Source organism: Thamnophis sirtalis, unplaced genomic scaffold (genome assembly GCF_051295495.1).
Source record: "Thamnophis sirtalis isolate CommonGarterSnake01/CBP01778 unplaced genomic scaffold, rThaSir2_p1.2 scaffold_5, whole genome shotgun sequence".
Classification (NCBI taxonomy): domain Eukaryota; kingdom Metazoa; phylum Chordata; class Lepidosauria; order Squamata; family Natricidae; genus Thamnophis; species Thamnophis sirtalis.
This window is the reverse complement of record NW_028261385.1, coordinates 109,628,517-109,651,610: the sequence shown is the minus strand read 5'-3', so window position 1 is coordinate 109,651,610 and position 23,094 is coordinate 109,628,517. Positions and strand designations below refer to the sequence as shown.

At 40.0% G+C, this 23,094-nt stretch overlaps 1 protein-coding gene across 1 annotated transcript in view; it reads right to left on the bottom strand.

Annotated features, from left to right (window-relative positions):
* The window catches only part of LOC148045546 (tumor necrosis factor receptor superfamily member 1A-like), a 37,806-nt gene extending 14,712 nt beyond the window's left edge, over nucleotides 1–23,094 (bottom strand). Inside the window, exons 1-3 of the mRNA XM_087716521.1 lie at nucleotides 22,909–23,094; nucleotides 13,596–13,797; nucleotides 1,268–1,396 (exon numbers count right to left, since the gene is read on the bottom strand). Of these exons, the coding sequence (XP_087572647.1) occupies nucleotides 1,268–1,396; nucleotides 13,596–13,797; nucleotides 22,909–22,947 (370 nt within the window). The 5' untranslated portion in view covers nucleotides 22,948–23,094. The remainder of the gene's footprint in view (nucleotides 1–1,267; nucleotides 1,397–13,595; nucleotides 13,798–22,908) is intronic.

The window sequence follows — 23,094 nt, the reverse complement described above, 5'->3', positions numbered from 1 at the left end:
GTGGCGGTAAAGTCTACCTCCCTCCACTTAAGCCCTACCCTGAACACTTACACAGCCTTTTCACCCATCAGCATCCAAGGGCAAAGCACTTTCTTTCTCCTGTCCGGAAGTACAATGAATGCTTCCAAATGACATCTTTTGGAGCCAGAGAAGTGAAGGACGGAAATTTTATGCTAACATTCAAAGAGCAGGGGCCAGGTGTACACAGGATAAGAAGTATCATGGTGAGGCCTCAGCAGCAGCCTTCATTTCTCCAAATATACTTTGTTGGTGATGATGACAATGAGAGGGACATCCGTTTGCAATGTACCCAGATGTTAATCTACAACTGGTTAGTCAACTGCAGAAGTTCCTGCGTGAACACAAGGTATATTCTGGAACTCTAGGCTGCTGTTGATTCTGTTCCTAAGGGTCACAAGAACTTCCACGTGGTAATTAACGCCAATAGGAAGCCTTCTGGAGAGCACCGAGTCGTTTCAATGCCCCCCACAACTAAGTGGCTGTTCTCATTGTCAGCCAGGATTTTGAGACGAGAGATATCATTTTCCACAGCAGAGACAACAGGTTATTACAAATCAGTGAGGTGCACCGTGCCTATGATGCTCTCCAGTACCCTCTGATGTTCTGCCGTGGAGAAGATGGCTATTACATCAATATACTTTAGTGCGACCCAAACACCAAGGTTCCTCTCAAGAAGACCGTGTTTGCTGCTGCCTTTTACAGCTACAGGATAATGGAGCATGATGGTGAAGAATGCTACCTACCACTGTTCCAGTTCCATAGCAAACCATTGGTATCCAACCGACTACTTATTTATAACAATAATTAAGGTGGAATAAAAACTAATAAAATAATAAATAAACAATATACAAACATATTAGAATTTATAAAAAAAGCTCCCTAAAGCTCCCTATAATGGTTCCTCCTCCAAAAGTCTGTGCCAATGAGCCCCCATTGACAACATTTTTAACACACTGTTGTTAAACATGATTCCTGACCACTTTATCCATCATTTGACTCTAGCTTTAGCCCTCCCCTTCCCTTTCCCGATGTATAAATGTAATTTATAATTTGGTTTTATTGTACAGGATTCTGTATCAAGAACAGAACATAAGGATGCACATATTATAATAAAACACAGTAAACCTAATGAATAACATTGATAACAATACAAATATATGTACACAAATACATACATAAAGTTCTAATGCTTACTTTGTTCATTAGTGCTCATTTTTAATCTAACCATATAGAAAATTAAACTTACTTGTGCGACAAGGTTGGCACGCAAGACACTTTTGTGAAAAATTTTCCGTAGGCATATATGTGCCTTCGGGACACTCGGGGCATGTAGGTGTCTTATCTGGCCCAGAACAATGTTCTGAAAGATAAGTTCCTAGAAAATGAAAGGAAATCACCAGTGAATAAGAAAACCACTGATACTGAAACTTTCAAATGATCTAAAAATGGAGGATGTATTATAACTGTTTATTATTTATTATATTTAGACATACTAAATCTATCAAAGATATTTTACTACAATCAAAAAAATTATTTTTTTCACAATAATAACAGCAAAAATAAAATGTTTATGGCTGAATTTAAAATAAATGTACTAAATACTGTCAAAAATCATGATAAATAGACAATTATAAATTGACCAAGGTTTTATAATAGACAAGAAATACATCTAAACCACCACCACAGCAAACACACACCAGGAAGAACGCTGTTTTGGCCATTTTCTGGAATGCTATTATAAGAGAAGGCAATGTAATTTCAGGGGGAGGGGGGCATGCCATAAAACCAAGATTCTAACAGCACTACTGCCCTGACTTCACAGAAGTTATGAACAACCAAGTTTTTCTCCCTTGATGAACATGCCAAGTAAATTGATTCTGGTTGGAATGGGTGGTCCTGATCTGGGGCCAAGCTGTGTAGGGCGTGATAGTTCAAAACCAGCTATTGGAATTACAGTATGCCTGGAAACATATTGGCAATCTATTCCAGCTCACAGCACAAGTGTTAGGTGTGTTGAAAGAAATGTCCGTCTGGGTTCGGCTCCAAGTGGGGAAAAAGACACTGGAGACATGGAGGCTGCTTGGAAAGATGTTTATTGATGGACAGGACCACATGGCTTGAGTCCTGAACAGAAAAGGTGATCACATGCTTCAATGCTGGTGGAGAAAAGAGAAGGAAGGACTGAGATGCTGAGTCCTTGGTTTTATGCCCTCTCTGGCCTTTGATCTTGAGCTTGTATTCTGATTGGTTGTCAGACTCCCAAGGAGCCATGCAGGGGAAACTCTCTAGGCTGTGTTTTGAATCCAGGTTTGGTTGAGTTCTCAGATGCCATGTGGCAAGTTGGGTAAAGGGCCAATATTATCATGCTTTAATCCCATCCCCGTGGAGCTGAAGGGGAGAACTCTTTATTATGTAAAGTAGACCAGTTGGTCTTCTTAATGGCCCATTGACAAAGTGGGGATGGGCAGGAAGCTACAGGGAGTTATTCTGTCTTTTAAAACATGTTTCTTCCTTTTCACATCCAGAGAAATATTCTGCCTTTTCAATATTTCCTAGGATATTTCATTTTTCTGGGAGAGGGTTGGGTGATAACTTTGTACAGGAGCTTTTTGTATGTCAAACCCACCAAGAATGTTATCACGTTCTACACCAAGAGCGTTTTGAGTGATTTTCCAGGCAACCCCAATAGATCACGTAGGTAGCATGAACTACTGTTGTGAGGCAAAATATAGAAGCTAATAGCTAGTGCTATCAATCAAAAACTCTCGAGCACACCCCAAGCATCTTTTGTGACTCTTGAAACCCCTTCAAAGCATAGTAGTTGAAAATCAATAGTCACGTACAACTACTTTGAAGTTGGAAATAGAAAAAGCTATTGTTTGATAAATGGAGGAAAGAAGTATGAAGGTAGCCTTAATTGCAAGATATGTTAATATTTACTGACAAACCTGAGTCTTTCATACAGAGATTAAACAAAATAAATTGAACCTTTAGCAGTCCTTTCTGACCATAACATTAGTTGGACTGAATCTGAACTGAGCACTCTCTTTCAGCCCATCCCACCTCACAGGGTTGTTGTTTACTATATCTCTTATACACTCAAACATGTTTCCTCTGTAGACTGACATTTTTCCTCCTTGGAATTGCTGTCATTATATTTCAATATCTGCTGAACAAGGTACGATCAGGAGAGAACTGAACTATATAAATACCCAGCTCTGAGGCCAGTGTATTTTCCAATTTCCTGACAGAGATCAGAACAAGCCAGTAGAAAATTCCTATGTAAGGCTTCTAGCAAATATATAACTCTCCTCCATCAGAACAGTGCCAGGGATTAATAGTTTCCCCTAACCTAAAACTGGCAGATTTTGGAAGGGGAGGGGGGCGAGAATGCTTTAGTTGTTATGAGTACATCTATAAGCATATGTTCCCACATAAGCTCTCATCCATACAACTATTCTTACAAACAGTCCCAGCTGAATCTTTACTCAGACTGGGTTAACACATTGCAATAAGTGTATTTAACTATTGCTTATTCAACAAACCAGAATTGTCTGGATTTATTCAATGTAATAAGCTACAAACTATAATTTGCAAGTCATGAGGCAGGGTTTACATAAAGTTATATGCAAATCGGAACCAAATACATTTGTTTTCCCCAAAATACGACCTACCATGAAAACAAGTCCTGGCCCAATTTTTACGCTTGAGCATAAAATAAGCCCTACCCACAAAATAAGGCCTAGTTAAGGCCCACCATCTGATTGTAGGAGGTGGAGCAAGGCACAGGCATAAAAGCTGCCCTACGTGTTCTCCGCCAACTGCACTGGCTCCCTATCGGTTTCCGAACGCGCTTCAAGGTGCTGGTTATCACCTTTAAAGCCCTACATGGCCTAGGACCCGGATATCTGCGAGACCGTCTCCTGCCACATACCTCCCAATGGCCGATAAGATCTCACAGGATGGGTCTTCTCCGAGTGCCGTCGACTGGACAATGCCGGCTGGCGACTCCTCGGGGGAGGGCCTTCTCTGTAGCTGCTCCGACCCTATGGAACCATCTACCCCCAGAGATCCGGACCCTTCCCACTCTCTCAGCCTTCCGAAAGGCCACTAAAACCTGGCTATTCCGGCAGGCCTGGGGCTGTTGACCTCATGAATGAGGTCCAGCCCCGCCTACATTGAGTGCATGATGTGTCTCTTTTAAATCTGTTTCTTCTTCTCTACTTTTTTTTTTTTAGAATTGTATTTTGTAAGCCGCCCAGAGTCCTTCGGGATTGGGCGGCATATAAATTCATTCAATTTCAATTTCAACGGCTTACCTGAGTGCATTCATGCAAAACCCTAACCCTATCCTACCCCACCCCACTGCAGGGCAGCCACATCCCTTCACTAACCTGCAGGTTAAAATTTCAATGAGACCTTCCAACTACGCGAGATCTTTTTTTGTGTGTGAGAAGTTGGAAGGTCTGGTTGAATTTTTTTTTTTTACCATAGTTCCACAAACTACTCTTGTTGCCCTGCATGCAGCAGCAGAGAATGGAGCTGGAAAGGACGTTAGTGTGGAGATGTGGCTGCCCTGTGGTGAGATGAGGGTTTGGCAAGGGTGGCCTGGCTGAAGGGCAGTGTGGGGTGCGTGGGGCAGCTTCGTCCTCCACCCACCCACCCCGCCTGACTTTGTGATGCCACATCGGTGCATCGCTCAGCCTCCTGCTCCGTTGTGGCGGCAAGCAAGGAGAAGGAGTGGTGAATGAAGATGAATGAAGTGAGGCAGTGGGTGTGTGTGGAAGATGAAACAGTGCAGGCCGCCGTGGAAAGCATGGCTGATGCCGCCACCATGAGGTGAGGTGAGAGAGTAAGAATGATCTGATCAAACTCTCTATGTATGTGAGTGTGTGTGTGAGAGAGAGCACACCGCCGTCAGCCTTAGTATAACTCTCTGAGGTTGGATCGGATCTCTCTCTCTCACACACACACACATACACACACACACACACACATACATTGGATCGGATTGCTCTCTTGCTCTCTTTTTTGCTTGCTGCGGCAGCGGCAGTGCTTCAGTGGTGGCTAGTGGGGCACTTCTCACTCAGCTGTTTTCCCTCTTTTTTCTCCCCACTCCCCCTTCTCCTTTAGATAAAAGCTTATCTTTTGGTCTGTCCACTGCAGCACAATGCCTAGGATTTACTTTGACAGCGGTGGGGTTTGGGGAGGATGCTCAATCCCCGTTCATGGTGTGACCACAGACCACAAAAGTAGGGAAGGCGGAAGGCAATCCCGCTCCCCAGACCAGCCTGGTAAGGGTGGGGTGGGAGTACGAGTGATGCCGAAAGCAGATGAAGTGTGGCACTGAAGTTTTGACTGCTGAGCAGGACCCAGAAACCTCTTCTTTCTCTCTTCCAGAGCAAATGTCCTTTGTGTAATCAAGGCCTGGAAGATTGAAGCAATGCTTTTGGTGCCACCCCCACCCCCACCCCCACCTGGCTGGTCTTGGTGAGAGAGATTGCCTTTTGCTTTCCCCATTGCTGTGGTGGAGGTGGGAAATCAAGCGATGCCGAAAACAGAGTGGTGTTTAAGCCCTGGAAGATAAGAGCCAAGGTGGCGCAGTGGTTAAATGCAGCACTGCAGGCTACTGCTAGATCAGCAGGTCAGCGGTTCAAATCTCACCGGCTCAGGGTTGACTCAGCCTTCCATCCTTCCGAGGTGGGTAAAATGAGGACCCAGATTGTTGGGGGCAATATGCTGACTCTCTGTAAACCGCTTAGAGAGGCCTGAAAGGCCTATGAAGCGGTATATAAGTCTACTGCTACTGCTATTGGAAGATACGGTACTTTAAAGGCACAGCATTGCCTGCAATTCTCATTAATCATTGCTTCTAAGCATGCGCTTCCCACAATCTTCCAGGACTTCAACGCCATACTTCCAGCTGTCTTCAGCATTGCTCAGTTCCCCACCCAACCCCCGATAGGCTGATCTGGTGGGTGGGATTGCCTTCTACCTTCCACACCATGGTAGTCTGCAGCCATGCCACAAATGGAGTTTGACCAGCCCCACCACTGTCAAAGTAGATCCTGGGCGCTGTGCTACAATGGGCAGACAAAAAGTGGAGCGAGGGAAGGAAGAGGAGGAGCGAGCAGAAGGAAGAGGAAAAGTGGGGCATCCTGATTGGTCAGGCACTGAAGAGCTGCCACTGCCGTTGCAGTGAGAGGGAGAAAGAGAGCAGATCATTCTCTTGTTCTCTCACCTCACGGTGGTGGCACCAGCTATGCTCTCCATGGCAGCCTGCAGCTGATCTGAAGTGCACAGGGCGGTGCCCTTTGGGCGCCTGCCTCCCTTTACTTCCTGCTGCAGTCTGCTTCCGTGTGGTTGCTGCCTCCTGTGTGTGCGTGGGGAGGTGGAACACCTGGCCAGGCTAGGCCAGGCCTGGTGATTAAAAAAAAGACATCCCCCGAAAATAAGCCCAAATGCTTATTTTGGGGCACAAAAGAAAATAAGACTGGGTCTTATTTTCAGGGAAAGACAGCATTGCAATCCAAGTGTTTTGTAAATCCCTTCCCCATCTCCCTCTCGGTGGCTGGCTGGAGACCGTTAAGCTAATTAGTGGCAAGTGGTGTTTTTTTTTTTTTAAAGTAACTGCAGTCGGAGAGTTCTGCAATTCCCCCACCCCACCCCATTTTGGATTTTGCTGGGGAGGCTTGTGCTGACCAGGGCAGTGTTTTTTTTTAAAGTTTTAAATCTAAATTGCCTCCAGAAGTTGTGGGTGCCCCATCACTGGAGGCTTTTAAGAAGAGACTGTACAGGCATTTATCAGCAATACACTTGTGACAGCAGTGGGTTAGACTAGATGACCTCAAGATCCCTTCCATTTCTGTTACTATTGCAAGCCAAGAGTTCTATAAATATCCCTCCCCCATCTCCCTCAATGCCTGGCTGGAGATTCTTAAGCTACCTGGGAGCCTGCCTTTCCCAGGATCTATGAGCACTCTTAATAAAAGTGCCACAAAACCATTAAGAATAAGAGCTTCAGGCAGCCAAGTCCCTTGTAAAAACAGCAAATTGTAATTATTAATAAATAACACATAAAGCATCCTCAAGACTATGAAATGCATGCTAAGATGGTGCTGAGATGAGAATCATTTTGCAATGTCTTGTACCAATGTCTTGTATAGGAGCCTAAAGAGGAAGGGAGGTGCAGTGACTCATTTTCTAATTAAGAGGAGCGTCTCCAAAAGTCTTTGTTCCACTGCCTGCAGCAATCGTCTTGTTTGGTATAATAAGCCAGCATTATTATTTGTTGTAGTCTGTATCTTAGTAAGGGTAGTTTCTACTTTATTTGCTAAGTCCAGGGTTTCTGAAATTAATGAGACATCAATGTCGGTACTGCTGGCAACCTTGTAATTATCCAAGTCTTTTCAGAATTATCCAATTTGCTAGAAAGTTGGCAAGATTTTTAATGCAATAAAACACATACAGTACAGTGGAGTAATAGATTGACAAAAGAGACAAGTCTTCTTGTAGGTAATTTGTTGGAAATGGATTCATAACAGACCAAGTCAATATTATGTAGAGAATATGAAAACATTGAAATAAGGACTGAAGTATGACTTGTTTTTCTGCAACACTGACGATGAGGGAGGAACTGGAGTGGAAGGGAGATAAACTGTATGTTCCAGCCAGCCAGAGAGCCACAACATAACGCTGGCTGGTCACTTCGTGTTTGTAAAGACCCTTCGCTTGGCAAAAAGACAGTTCTGGTGACTTATGATGAAGGAAGACATGGAAAACTATATAAACAGCTGCCCAGCGTGTGCATCCATGAAGCAAGCCAGGGAAGACTCCTGGGTTGTTTACAGCTGGTGGCCAATCCCAGAAGACCATGGGAGGAAATCGCCATGGATTTCATTTAGTGGAATTCCTGGAGAGTAATGGAGTATCGTAATTTGGACTGTGGTTGACTTGTTTTCAAAACAAGCACACTTCGTGTGTCTGAAACTTCCCTCAGACTGGAGTCTGGCCAAAACGTTTGTGCAACACGGCTACCAGCTGCAAGGAATCCCAATGTATATAATTTCAGACAGTTTTCAGTAAAATTCTGGCAGGAGTTCCTAAAAGCAAATAGGGTCAAGCTCAGGGACTTAGTTCGGGGTTCCATCCAAGCACCAACAGCAGAATGAACTAATGCAATAGTGGAGTAATATCTATGTTGCTACGTAAACTACCAGCAAACCAACTGGACAGAGCTCCTACCTTTCACAGAAGTTCTTATAATAATTTGGTGTGTAATAGCACTGGATTCGCCCCTTTTAAAATGACCACAGAATTTGAGTTTGTACCAAAGCCAGAATTTTGGAGGGAATCCCCGGCCTCTGTAATGATAGCTAAACGGATGGATACCTTGAAAGCTGCTTTTGGAAATATGCAGAAAGCCCTGAATAAAACCAGGGGGTTACAAAAGAAACAGGCAGATCGGAAGAGAGCCCACCAGAAGGAGTTCAGGATTAGGAAGAAAGTATATCTGTCTACTAAATACTTGAAGCTGAACTAACCTTGTAAAGAAATTGCGTTCCACCAATTGTTCAAATTATAAATTCAGTTACAGTGGAATTGCATTTATCTAAAAGACGAGTTCACCCAGTATTCCACCATAGGTTATTGAAGCCCTTCCAAGGCTGCATGTTAAGGCCAGTTGAGGAGAAGACTCCTCCTCCCGTGTTGGGGTGGGGGGGAGAGGGGGGGGGAAACATTATGAGATAAAGAAGATACTGGACGTAAAGTATTTTAAGGGGAAATTACACTGGAAGGGATATCCCTCAGCTAATGCTGAGTGGATAGGTTCCCACAATGTTAGCACAGTCAAGTTAATAAAAAGGTTCCATGCAAAATATCCTCAGTGACTGAAAAGGTTAGTGAAAGCTAAGACCACCTAAATGACAATAATTAATCTATATTTAATTTTTTTGGTGCCTTTTCCTTCAGGGGGCCAGAATGTCAAAATTGAACCACTTTGCTTCTTTCAAACCTTAATGCGTTTCAACTTGCCAATGAACTGGGGGGCGGGAAGGGGGAAATGGAATGTGGCAAATATATGCAGAGATCGTCAGAGCATGGAAGCCAAAGTCACAATTGCAGGTGCTTGAGAAAGAGATGGACAAAAGGACACCTCATAATTGGACAACATGATCACCCAGGGGTGATGAGAAGGGGAAGCTATTGTTTAACTAGACAAGCATTTGCACGGTAAAGCCAGAGCTGCTTTTGTTTCTTCAGTACCAGTATAGTGTCTCCAATGAAGTTTTACTTTTGGGAATTCAAATCTCCTGAGAGTGTTTTCTTGTTTTGAGTTCACTAGTTGGACAGTTTTATTTTTATTTTCTTCTGGAGGCTCCTCTTAAGGCTCTTTACTGTTAATTATTTGAGGTAGACTGAATCAGGAAACAAACTGCCCAAGAATGGTAGTATTCTACTATATCCATGATGGCAAACCTATGGCACGTGTGCCACAGGTGGCACACAGAGCCCTCTCTGCGGGCATATGAGCTGTCACCCCAGCTCAGCTCCACCGTGCATGCATACACAACTCCTGCTAGCCAGCTAATTTTCAGGTCTCTGCTGCACAAGCGTGGGGGGCGGGGCACATGCGGAAAATGTGTGCACATATGTGGTCCGGGTGAGGCGGTTGCGTGTGCACAGGGGCAAAGGCAGCACAGGGGGGTGCTTTTGGTCCCAGGAGGCTGCATGGAGGCCTCCTAGGCCCAAAATGGGGTAGAGGTTGGCGCATGCGCACGGAGGTGGGGCAGTGGTGTCACACGCACATTACATTATGGATGCAGGCACACACCACATGTGCTTTCGGCACGCGATGACAAAAAGGTTAGGCATCACTGTACTATACAGATATTGGCTAAAGTCACAGAAACCTGAAAGCCTCACTGTGTTTTCCCCTTTCTCTCTGTTTCTTACAGCCCAGGGAACTAAGGAGGATCTTTTTAATGTTTTCTACATTGCTCAGCATTAAAACATTTTTTGTATGTCACCACAGTTTCTCCAAAGTTGTTTCTGTGACCTTCCTCATTTTCACACATTATAAAAGTCATTTTTATTTTTATTAAAACTACTCTACATTTTCTCACCCTCCTTCAATCTCAATATTTTTCTGCAATCTTTGATTGCATTCTTTGCTATTATTTTTTCTCTGCATAAAAATTATTTAGGTAATCCTCGACTTATAACCCTTTATTTAGTGACCATTTGAAGTTATAATGACACTGAAAAAATGTGACATGATCACTTTTCATGCTTATGAATCATTATGGAATCAAAATTCAAACGCTTGGCAACAGGCTTATATTTATGATGATTGCAGTGTCCCAAGGTCATGGGATCACCTTTTTACACCCTTATGACAAGCAATGTCAATGGGCAAGTCATTTTCACTTAACAATCTGTTACTACTTTAACAACTACCGTGACTCACTTAGCAACTGTGGCAAGAAAGTCACTTAACAATTGTCATACCTAGCAACAGAAATGTTAGGTTCAATTGTGGTCATAAGTCAAGAACCACCTGTATCTTTCATACTTGTTTTTTATAGTAATCCTCCTTCTCAAGTATCCTGTCACATTTTCCATTGGAATAACACTTTTGTGGCACTTCGTTTTTGTCTTTTCTAAGCAGTATTCAAGTCCTGATTCTTTAACATTTCATTTTCATTCATTCTGTTAGATTAATCTGTCTTCTTATGCTTTTCCTACAGAATTTTTTTTCTGCAGTTGCTCTACTTCTTTTTCTTCCCACAAGATCCACTACTGACACAAGTAAATAGTGATCAGTACTGAGTTCAGAATCTTTCGTCATCCTTATATCTTGTGTTTTTTTGTGTTTTTAGACTTATCATTTTTTAAATTTGTCAATTCCTGCTAGAATTATATTCATTTCTCTTCCATATAGTATGTATGTACACTTTAAAAAATATTCCAAAATGATTATGCTTTTTCTAAACATGCCAATAGTCACTATTCTCATTCATTCTAGTATTTTCAATAGCCTGGTCTTTTCCCCTGGTTCTCTTTTCTTTGTTCTCTCTATACCTATTCCTGTCCCACCTAACAATAACAAAAAACTCCATTTTTTTCTAAAATGTTGCACAATTTCCCTTAAAATTCATTCTGGCTCTTTCATTACTGCCATTAATTGAACTGTAACATATTTCTGAATTCCTCCTTCCATAAACACTAACACCCCATATGAAATCAATTCATGTTTCCTGACATACATTTTAGTCTTTACATTCATAATTAAGCCTATATCTTCACTTTCCTGTATGTATCCTTCACACCATTAGTTCAGACCATCTTTATTTAGGCTTATTAAATCTTTCCTGCTTTTTGTTTCATTTTAGAAAATATTTTTGTTCAATTTTAAGGCACTGCAGAGACAGGTACACAGACACACAAAGTATAACTTTGATAAAATAAGCAAAAGCTTAAAAAGGGGAAAAAAGAAATTGAAAAAGAACAAAAGAACTAAAGAACTAAAAACCAAAGAACAAAGAAAAAACACAAACATCAGTTATTCTAATTTCTAAATTCCACTGCCATTGCATAGTTTCAGATATTTGATTTTGTATTAATACAAATTGTTACTATTCAATTTCTAAATAATTAATTGAACTTAGACAATGTTGAACCAAACATGGGCATTCCTTCACTATAAAGCCAGTTAAAAAAGAGATGAATATCGATAACCTTTTTAAATACATTTTCAGAAGGGCCCAATAAATCTGAAAAAAACTTGGCTAAATTTATAAATCTTATGAAATGTTTCTTATAATTCTTAAAATCTTTAAAAAGCAAATGATATAATTTTTCTTCCAATATATTATTGAAGTTAAACACTGAGCAATGCAGGATATTCCAATTCATTATACCAAATTGCTAGTATAGTGTCCAAAATTATTTTTGTATATTTAAAAAAATTATGATACTAATAAATTATGTTTTCAGTGTTCAGTGAATTCTTTTTCAAACACAGTCTGTGCCTCTGGGGTTTTAGAAACCATTGTGGCCAAATGGTGGGCATACCAAAGTGCATATATTATTATTCAGCATTTATACATTTTATTTATTTATTCAACTTAGAAGTCAACTGATCCATCCAATTTTCCAGAAATATTGTCACTTATCAAGTGACCAAGAGTAAGAATTCCTTTTTTGCTTGTTTTTAAAATTACCTCAAAATGTTATAAGAATTATCAACAGTTTTTAATATTCTGCTCAATAAAGCTGGAAAATTGATTATATACCAACTGTTTAGGATCAAGTGAAGCTTGTGTTGCCCAGGCCCCGGTGGTAGCTGCGCTCCTTGTGGTTATGTGACTTGGCAATGGCTTGGTCTGGTGTTCATAGGCTAGGGCGATACAAGTTCTGAGCCAGCGACCGATGGTAGAAGAGGTGACTTTGCAGCCCATCGAGGCAGGCTGAAAGGAGATGAAGAGTTCTTCGGATCTCCTAAAGGAGGCTGTCCTTTTGATATATCTCTTCAGATCTCTTCAGACATCCAGGGTATGCCAACGTCGTTCCCTGGGATGTTGCGGTTTTGGGCAAAAGTCCGGCAATATAACCTCCTGGGCCCGATGGAACCAGGAGTTGATTTGGGGGATAAATGAAGGGTTCAGTTGGAGGATGACCCTGTCAGGGTGAATGATGCATAAATCCTTCCTGACTGATAGGGCTGCCAGCTCCGATATCCTCCTAGCCGACGTAGTGGCTATGAGGAAGACTGTCTTAAACATTAGATATCTGAGGCTAGAGGTGCAGATTGGCTCGAAGGGAGGTAAGGACCCGGAGTACAATGGAAAGTTCCTAAGATGGAAAGTGATGGATGACCAGGGGGCGGAGATTGGTGGCTCCCTTCAGGAAGCTACACACCTTGGGATGCTGACTGAGAGAAATGTCCTGCTGACTGCTGCGACGTCCAAGCGGACCCAGAACACCGCGGCGAAGAAAGGAAGGGGAGGAAAGGAAAAAAAGGCCTTTAAAAGTCTCCCCACCTGCCCCAAAGCAAAATACAAGGGGGAAAAAAATCATACAAAAATTAAACTATGAATAAAAACTATACCGCTAAGAAATAGAAAGGAAATAGTGGATATTAAAAGAGAGTCTTATGTGGTCAAGAACTGCTGGAGCTTCTCTGACTACGTCTACCGGGCAATAGACTGAATTGAAAAACTGGCTAGAGCAAGCAATAGTGAGCGTGGCCAAAGAAATTCAATTCAGTTCTTGGGCAGAAGGCAGAATTTAACCTATGCTTGGACTTTCCAAGCAGCGCTCATGAGAATGTGTGAACTTAGTCATAGATGTATAGCTTAATATTTTCTCTTATATGTTTTACATACATACGAGAGATACCACTATTCCTTCTTCACTGGAAACCTGTTAGTTGCTACAAAAGATTTCCCCCCAATATTATACGTGAGTTGAAGTTTAAAAGAAAAAGTGTCATACAACATCTTTCAGGGGTAAGAATCCTGAAAATACTGAAATGCAAACAAACGATAGAATATAAATTAGAGTAATACCTTTGTGGCACTTAATACAGCAATGAGTGTCTTTTGGATGAGGATAGTACCCAACTTGGCACTGAATATCTCTTCTCTCTCTTCCATTCGAGTGAATGAAGGTATTCTTCTCTGCTAAAACCCCATGGTTTTGCATGCGCTCAGAAATGAGCGGTAGTGCCAAGGATTCCCCAATTCTTATCTGAATCAGGATTAAATTTACCTGTGAAGAATAGCAGTGCAAATAAGACAATTTTTATCAAAGGCTGATGATCTAATCGTTTAGACCCTCCACAAAGACATATTATTTAAGGCAATGGATTCTAGAATACATATTATCAAAGTGAGAGTAATAATATTATTCAGATTGTTGATCATTCAGTTAAGGGATGGAGCATTATAAAAAGGACAATTAAAAAATAAGCAGCCATTTTACATTTCATTCTTTTTTGTTGAATTGCACAGGATTCTCCATTTTCCAACAGGCAAATCTGGTTACTCCATTGTAACAATTAGCATATAAGCTATTCTGACTGACCAGTACAAATTAAATTCAATTTGGAAAAAAGGGACTATTAAACCTAGAACACTCCTCTAATTAATATGTCTTAATATTCTATAATTAACCCAATGTAACAAAAAGGGAATCTATCAGCACTACACAACAAAATATGGGCAACTGTCCTGCAGGTTGTATGATGCCCCACGCTGCAAAAGTATCATCTGTGGAGGAATAGGAAAATCAATTACAGTAAGTCTCGTGTGAACCAGGGCAAGAGCACTAGGATTGTAAATTTTATAAAAACACTTCCTCATCTGTTTTATTTATATGGGTTTTCAGTTCATATCCAATAAGGTAATTAAATTCATATGTGGCTCATAATAAACCATGATTTAACCCAAGTTTTGTTGAATTAGTCCACACAGCATATTAAATCCAAAGTAAAAGAACCAAATTACTATTTAGCATGATACAGGTAGTTCTCAACTTACAATTCATTTAGTGATAATTGCACTGAAAAAAGTGACTTATAACCATTTTTTACACTTACGGCCACTGAGGCATCCTCACAGTCATGTGATCAAAATTCAGACACTTGGCACCTGACTCATATTTATGACAGGTGCAGTGTCCCATGGTCATGTGACCATCTTTTGCAACCTTCTGACAAGCAGTCAATGGGAAAGTCAGATTCACTTAACAACTATGTTACTAACTTAATAACTGCAGTGATTCACATTACAACTCTGACAAATAAGATTGTAAAATGGGACAAAACTCATTTAACAAATATCTCAGTAACAGAAATGTTGGACTCAATTGTCGTTGTAAGTCACACACTACCTATACATAAACCACTCAACTTCTTATTTTCTTCTAGTCAAGGAAACATTGATTTTAGTAAGCATATTATTTGCTCTGAAAATAGCATATACAGCTATGCTTATAACAATATCCAACTGGAAAGTTAAAATAACATTCTCATAGACATACATACCAGTGACGTGCAGTCAGGGGAGGCAGAGCCTCACCACTGTCATCATGAAAAGAAAAAAAATGTAAAAGGAAAAAGGCTGAGGTAGTTGCTGCCAGAGTCACAGTGTATATCTCTGCTTAGTGCTTAACTGTTTAAAAAAGCCTCTAAAAAAAGTGCCCTCTACAGGAGGAGGTGGGAGAACCACATGCCTCATTTAGTCTGACTTTATGATCACTCGAGCAGAGTTAAGCAAGGGTTAAAAGCCGAAAAATTCCTTATGTAGATGAGGCACATGGTTCTCTTGCCTCCTCCTGTAGAGGGCGTTTTTTTAGAGGCTTTTTTAAACAGTTAAGCAGAGTCATCCATTGGGGACTCTGGCAACAGCTAACCCAGCCTGACCACAGCAGCTCTTGCCTTTTTCCTTCTATATTTTAACATTTTCATCATGGCAGACAAGAGCAGAGTTGAAATCCTCTGTGATTGTGAAACAGCTGGAAAAGGTATGTGGGTCGGAGGGAGGGGGAGGAATTCAAAATTAATGTAATTTGTTAGTAATTGTAAGTAATTTGTGTCTGTGTGTGTGTGTGTGTGTGTGCTTTTCTTCACTCAGAGGGAGAGGCAGGGAGGGCAGCCCGCCAGCTTTCTTTCTCTGTGTTGGGGAAGCCCGCCAGCAGAGGCGGATCTTTTACCCGCCTCTGCTGGCGGGCTGGCACTTTCTTTCTTTCTAGAAAGTGGCTTTTGGCTGCCCCAGCACTATGTCCAACATAGAGGCAGGGCGGCTTTTGCCCGCTTTCAAGAAAGCGGGCAAAAGCTGCTTTCAAGAAAGCTTTCTTGAAAGTGGGCAAAAGCCGCCCTGCCGCTATCTCTGACATAGAGGCGTCCCATGGGAAGCCTCTATGTCGGATATAGCAGCAGGGTGGCCAAAAGCCGCTTTCTTTCTTTTTGCCTCACCAGCCATAAACCTCACCGCACGTCACTGATACATTCATACATACACATACATACATACATACATACATACATACATACATGATACATAGATACATACACACTAGTGCTTAAAAATAAGTGAAAAAGATACAACAGAAAAAATAAATTCAATATATAAGAAATAATATGTTACATAGGCCATTTAATCACCGTTTGAAATTAAAACTCTAAAATTTAAAAATTGCACTTTAAAAAAGTGACTTGACTCTTTTTCACACTTATGACTTGCACCATCTCAGAAGCAGAAAATACTGCTGTTCCATACAAAGTTAACAAATATTGTAGCTGAAGTCACTGAGATACATAGAATGAAGACAGATAGAATACAGTATTTGTCTCAGTGCAACATGTTAAAAATTTGTTCTCATCATCTACCAAGTCAATATTTCTGCTTTCATCCAATTTTTCCATATTACCATCTTTTTCCCAATTTTTAATGTTGAATTTCCCCATAAAATAATGTAGCATGGGAAAAGGATGTTTTTATAATGTACGTATCTTTGTGTTTTGTTCCTTTTGTTTTGTTCTATTTGTGTTATTTTAAAAGCAATAATAATTATTTTGAAAAAGTTAAAATAACATTCTAACTGCCAAACCTTGTTCATTTTTTTTCTGGCCAGATAACTTTTTAACTGTCTTTTAGCTGCTGAGATTGTAACAGCCTTCTTTGAGCAATTAACAATTATTAGATTAATTAAAATTAACAATTAATGAGCTGAAGAAAACATCTGACTCCTACATTGGTCCTCTACAGAGAAATAGAAAACATTCCTCTTTCAGGAAGTTTCTTGTATTTTACTGACTTACCAGCAGTTTTGAAATTCTTGTGCAATTTAAAGGCTGAACAAATTTCTGAACAAATCTCAGCATCAAGGCTTAGAGAGAGGAAACTTAACAATAATAACACAACAGTGTCTGAATTGACTCTAAATATTTCTCAGCATTAGTCAGTAAAATGTTGTAACTAGTATCCAGCATGGGTTTGTTAAAAATAGATCACGCCAAAGTAATCTTATTTCATTATTCGATAAAGTCACTAAATTAGTAGACCAGCAAAATGCTGTGGACATAGTATACTTAGATTTCAGTAAGGCATCTGACAAAGCAGACCACAACTTCTTGGTAAGCTAGAAAAATATGGAATAGGCAACATCACCACCAGATGGATTTGTAGCTGGCTGACAAACCATACTCAACAAGTAATCCTTAATGGTACTAAATCCACATGGAGAAATAAAGCAGTGGGTACCACAAGGTTCTGTCTTACATCCAGTACTCTTCACTATCTTCGTAAATGACTTAGATTAGGGAATAAAAGGGGAACTCATCAAATTTGCAGATGACACTAAACTGGTAGGAATAGCCAACCCTCAGAAGAGAAGCTCAAGATTGAAAAAGATATTGACAACCTTGAACAGTGGGCCCTATCCAACAAAATGAATATTTAGGCAGGAAAAATCAAATGTATAAGTACAGATTAAATGAGACATGGCTCAAAAAAATAACTGTGAGAGGGACTTGGAATCTTAGTGGATGATCACTTGATATGAGCCAGCAGAGGTAGCTAAAAAAGCTAATACAATCCTGGGTTGTATAAACAGAGGCATAGAATCAAGATCATGTGAAGTATTAGCACAGCTTTATAAAACTCTAGTAAGACCACACCTGGAATATTGCAACCAATTTTGGTCATCACACTAAGAAAAAGATGTTGAGACTTTGGAAAAAGTTCAGAGAAGAGCAACTAAGATGACCAAAGGCCTGGAGACTAAAACATAAAGAATGGCTGAAGGATTTGGGTTTGGCTAGTCTAAAGAAAAGAAGAATTAGGGGTGACATGATAGCAGTATTCCAGTACTTGAGGGGCTGCCACAAAGAAGAGGGGGGTCAAATTATTCTCCAGAGTACCAGAGGGCAGACAAGAAGCAATGATTGGAAACTAATCAAAGAGGGAAGCAACCTGGAATTAAGGAGAAACTTCCTAACAGTGAGGACAATTAAACATTTAACCAGCTTGCCTTCAGAAATTGTGGGCCCTCCATTACTGGATGTTTTTAAGAACAGTCTCTAGACTAGGGGTGTCAAACTCATGTTGTCAGTCGTTGTCACGTGACATATCACAACTTTTCCCCCTTCGCTAAATCGGGGGGAGGGGTCAGCACGTGATACATTTGGCCAGTGGGCAGCGAGTTTGACGCCCTTGCTCTAGAGCAGGGGTGTCCAAACTTGGGAACTTTAAGATGTGTGGACTTCAACTCCCGGAATTCATGGCATGGCTGGCTGGGGGATTCTGGGAGTCAAAGTCCATAAGTCTTAAAGTTCCCAAATTTGGACACCCCTGCTCTAGACGATCACTTATCTGAAATAGTATAGGTTCTCCTCCTTGAGCAGGGGGCTGGACTAGAAAACCTCCAAGGTCCCTTCCAGCTCATTATATTCTATTCTGTTACCTTCAGTTCCATATTTACTTAGAAATTAAAACTGGTTTCCCAATTCATGCTAAGAAATAGATACCTATCCAAACTATAATTTGTTGAATAAGACATGATAGGCTCGATTCATACAAAAGAGTAAAGAAGTGTTCAGATGACACTCTAAATTACTTAACTATATTAATCTTTCACACCACCATACTCAACCCTTAGCCCAGGTCCTAGTGTTTCTAATTAGTTGGAACTATAATCTGAAGTCAACAGAGAAAATTATTTACTAGATTCCTCCCAGCCTCATGTTTGCAAAAAGCTTTATCTTAAGATTTTTTTTCTCATATATCACATCATTTCAACTATCATGTTTTCATGCTTTCTTTTCTTCCATGTCTGTTAGTTTTAAAAAATAAAGGTTTGTTGCAATTATCACTTTTGTATCCTTTATTAATTGCCTCAATTTTTCATTGACTGTCCAAATGGTCATCAAGAGAGTGGCTACTGGCGATGTCTCCCTCCACAAACAGTACTGGGATATGCTTTCTTAGTAACAGCCTCTATTCTTTAATATAGATGGCCCCTATGCTGTTTACATTTTGTAAATGAGTCAAAGCTTTGCTGTTTCTGTATGCATCCATGCAGATACACCAATGGACTACCTTGAGGTAGTTTAAGGAACACCTATGAGATTTAAAAAAAATAAGAATGTGTATGTCACACTTTTTAGCATGATTTTGCTGTATTATATACAGAATCCTTGTTGATAGGATCAACATAGAAATATTGTAAATATATGTAAAATAGAAATAAGTGCAATTTTTAATCACAATCATGTTTTTTATTTACAGTGTACATATACTTCTCTTTTAACCCCATTTTTGAATTTTTGCTTAGATTAGAAAAGTCCTGATTGTTTCAAGCAATCACCATTTTCATCTCCAACAGTACAATCATGTTTGTCTCTTGGAAAACATTCATTATGTTGTACTTTTTGGCAAGTATGACAGAAGGCAGTTTTATTCAAAGCATGCTCATATGATTGTATTCAAGACTGAATCTCCAAAATGGGTTTGCCTTGAAACCCAATGTATTGCTATCCCTATGCCACCAAATAGGAGGTACATGTATTATTTATTTTATTTCCCCCTTTTTTAATTTTTATAAATAACTCAAGGTGGAGAACATACCTAATACTCTTCTTACAGGTGAAACTCGAAAAATTAGAATATTGTGCAAAAATTCATTTATTTCAGTAATGCAACTTAAAAGGTGAAACTAATATATGAGATAGACTCATTACATGCAAAGCAAGATAGTTCAAGCTGTGATTTGTCATAATTGTGATAATTATGGCTTACAGCTCATGAAAACCCCAAATCCACAATATCAGAAAATTAGAATATTGTGAAAAGATGTAATATTCTAGGCGCAAAGTGTCCCACTCTAATCAGCTAATTAAACCATAGCACCTGCAAAAGGGTTCCCGAGCCTTTAAATGGTCTCTCAGTCTGGTTCAGTAGGAATCACAATCATGGGAAAGACTGCTGACCTGACAGTTGTGCAGAAAAACATCATTGACACCCTCCATAAGGAGGGAAAGCCTCAAAAGGTAATTGCAAAAGAAGTTGGATGTTCCCAAAGTGCTGTATCAAAGCACATTAATAGAAAGTTATGTGGAAGGGAAAAGTGTGGAAGAAAAAGGTGCACAAGTAGCAGAGATGACCACAGCCTGGCGAGATTGTCAGGAAAAGGCCATTCAAAAGTGTTGGGGACTTTCACAAGGAGTGGACTGAGGTTGAAGTCAGTACATCAAGAGCCACCACATACAGATGGATCCTGGACATGGGCTTCAAATGTCGTATTCCTCTTGTCAAGCCGCTCCTGAACAACAAACGTCAGAAGTGTCTTATCTGGGCTAAAGAAAAACAGACCTGGTCTGTTGTTCAGTGGTCCAAAGTACTCTTTTCTGATGAGAGCAACTTTTGTATCTCACTTGGAAACCAAGGACCCAGAGTATGGAGGAAGAATGGAGAGGCACACACTGCAAGATGCGTGAAGTCCAGTGTGAAGTTTCCACAGTCTGTGTTGATTTGGGGAGCAATGTAATCTGCTGGTGTTGGTCCACTGTGCTTCATTAAGTCCAGGATCAACATAGCTGTCTACCAGGAGATTTTGGAGCACTCCATGCTTACTTCTGAAGACGAGCTTTATGGGGATGCTGACTTCATTTTCCAGCAGGACTTGGCACCTGCCCACACTGCCAAAAGCACCAAAACCTGGTTCAATGACCGTGGGATTACTGTGCTTGATTGGCCAGCAAACTCGCCTGATCTGAACCCCATAGAGAATCTATGGGGCATTGCCAAGAGAAAGATGAGAGACATGAGACCGAACAATGCAGAAGAGCTGAAGGCCGCTATTGAAGCATCCTGGTCTTCCATAACACCTCAGCAGTGCCACAGGCTGATAGCTTCCATGCCACGCCGCATTGAGGCAGTAATTGCTTCAACAGGGGCTCAAACCAAGTACTAAGTACATATGCATGCTTATACTTTTCAGAGGTCCGATATTGTTCTATGTACAATCCTTGTGGATTTGGGGTTTTCATGAGCTGTAAGCCATAATCATCACAATTATGACAAATCATGGCTTGAACTATCTTGCTTTGCATGTAATGAGTCTATCTCATATATTAGTTTCACCTTTTAAGTTGCATTACTGAAATAAATGAACTTTTGCACGATATTCTAACTTTTTGAGTTTCACCTGTATATTTTCCCAACAACAACAACCCTATGAGGTGGGTGGAGCTGAGAAAAAGTGACTGGCCCTAAGTCATCCAGTTGGCGTTCTTGCCTAAAGTGGGACTTGAACTCAGTTCCTGATTTCTAGGCCAGCACCTCAATCACTACATCAAACTGGTAAATGCAGTACAGTATAGCAAATCATTATAACAGCATGGATACAAAGCAAAATGTTATTAAAAACTAAGATATTTTAATTCTCCAGATACTTTGTCTAGTTGTATATTGAATGATGAAGAAATTCAGCATCCAGAAGACAACAAAAATATCAATTACAATATACTAAAACCAGGTAAGGAACATGAACTTTATTAAATTAGGTGTCCATTTCTAACCACAATGATGTTAGGATAATGAAATTTGCATCATACTTTCATAACAAAAGGTCTTCCTTTTTACATTTGCACTGATATGTAAATTCACTTTTCCCTGACATCTTCATTAAATCCTATAGACTATTATTAAAAACACAAATATATTTAAACATTTTGTAAAACAATATGGAAGCATACTACCAAATTAGATTAGTCTGGATTTTAAATCTTTCAATGATATCAAACTCTTACTTCTTAAGGAAAGCATTAAGTATTATATTCATACATTTCTAATGAAAACCTTTCAAATGCTTTAGTTTGGATGTAAGTAAGAGGTATCTGGCTGTAACATCTGTAACCTCATTGACCACCAGTGTTGATTAGACTGATCTGGCTGCCTAGGCAGGTATCCCCTTTTTCCATCACCGAGGATAGGATCACAGATAGGAGTGTACCAATCGATCAAGAGTATACAGTAGGTCCACAATTGCAGTCAGTTTAAGAAATCTGTACTATGGAAAGTTGATGGGCAGTTTTCCAGAGTATGGGCTGCTGCTATTAATGTGTTAATGCTTTTAGGTCTTAATGTAACAAGTCCCTTTATTCCTATGTGACTGATTAATAAGTTTAGCTGGCTTGCGATTGGAAATCTGTATTTTGGCTTTTCAAAAAAAGTTAAATGCTTTTTTCCCTCTGAATGAACAACCGAATATGATTCCTATGGAACATTGTTTAAAATCATTTTCCATTTATTTGTGTGACTGATTTGATTTGATTTTTTTGGAAGTGTTCCCTGTTTGGAAGTAAACATTCACAGCCACTCTGCCCTATTTTGAGTATCTCCTGGATGTTAAGGGAATTGTTAATAGTAATGAAAGAGCTAAAAATCATTCTCATTTATCTCTAACACAGTCACTTCCTTGAAGTAATATATTCACATAAAATTAGAGAATGAAACACACATTATCCAAGCAAATAAAATCCTGTATACTCATCAAAAAGACCTCATCAACTAAAAAAGGTGCATACATCAAAATATTTTTTCCCAGAGACAATGTTTTATGAAGATTGTTGTCAAATCTTCAAGAGAAGAAGAATAAATCAACAGAGAAAGACAAACAAGGACAAAATTGATAGATCTGACATCAATATTCTCTCCTATATCGTGCTGGGCCCACAGAAACCATCCAATTCAATTAACAAATACAAAATAATTAAAAATAAAATATAGTAGTAACTAATGTTCTCCTTTGGCCTTTATGAACACCCCCCCCCCTCGTTTCACTTTCTCCTTCAGCCATTTTCCATAAGTTTCTACTTACCGGAATTACTAAAACTTGAAAGAATCCCCGTGGGATCATAATTTGGCTATCTTGCCCCTTACATTTGCAGAGTGGGCCCCTGGCTGCGTGACCTTTGGTAGCTCTTCCAAAAAGGGAAGAGAGTAAAACTTCTGTGCCTGGTAATCCAAGTTCCTTATAAAACAGGAAGCCAAAAAGTAAGGAAAG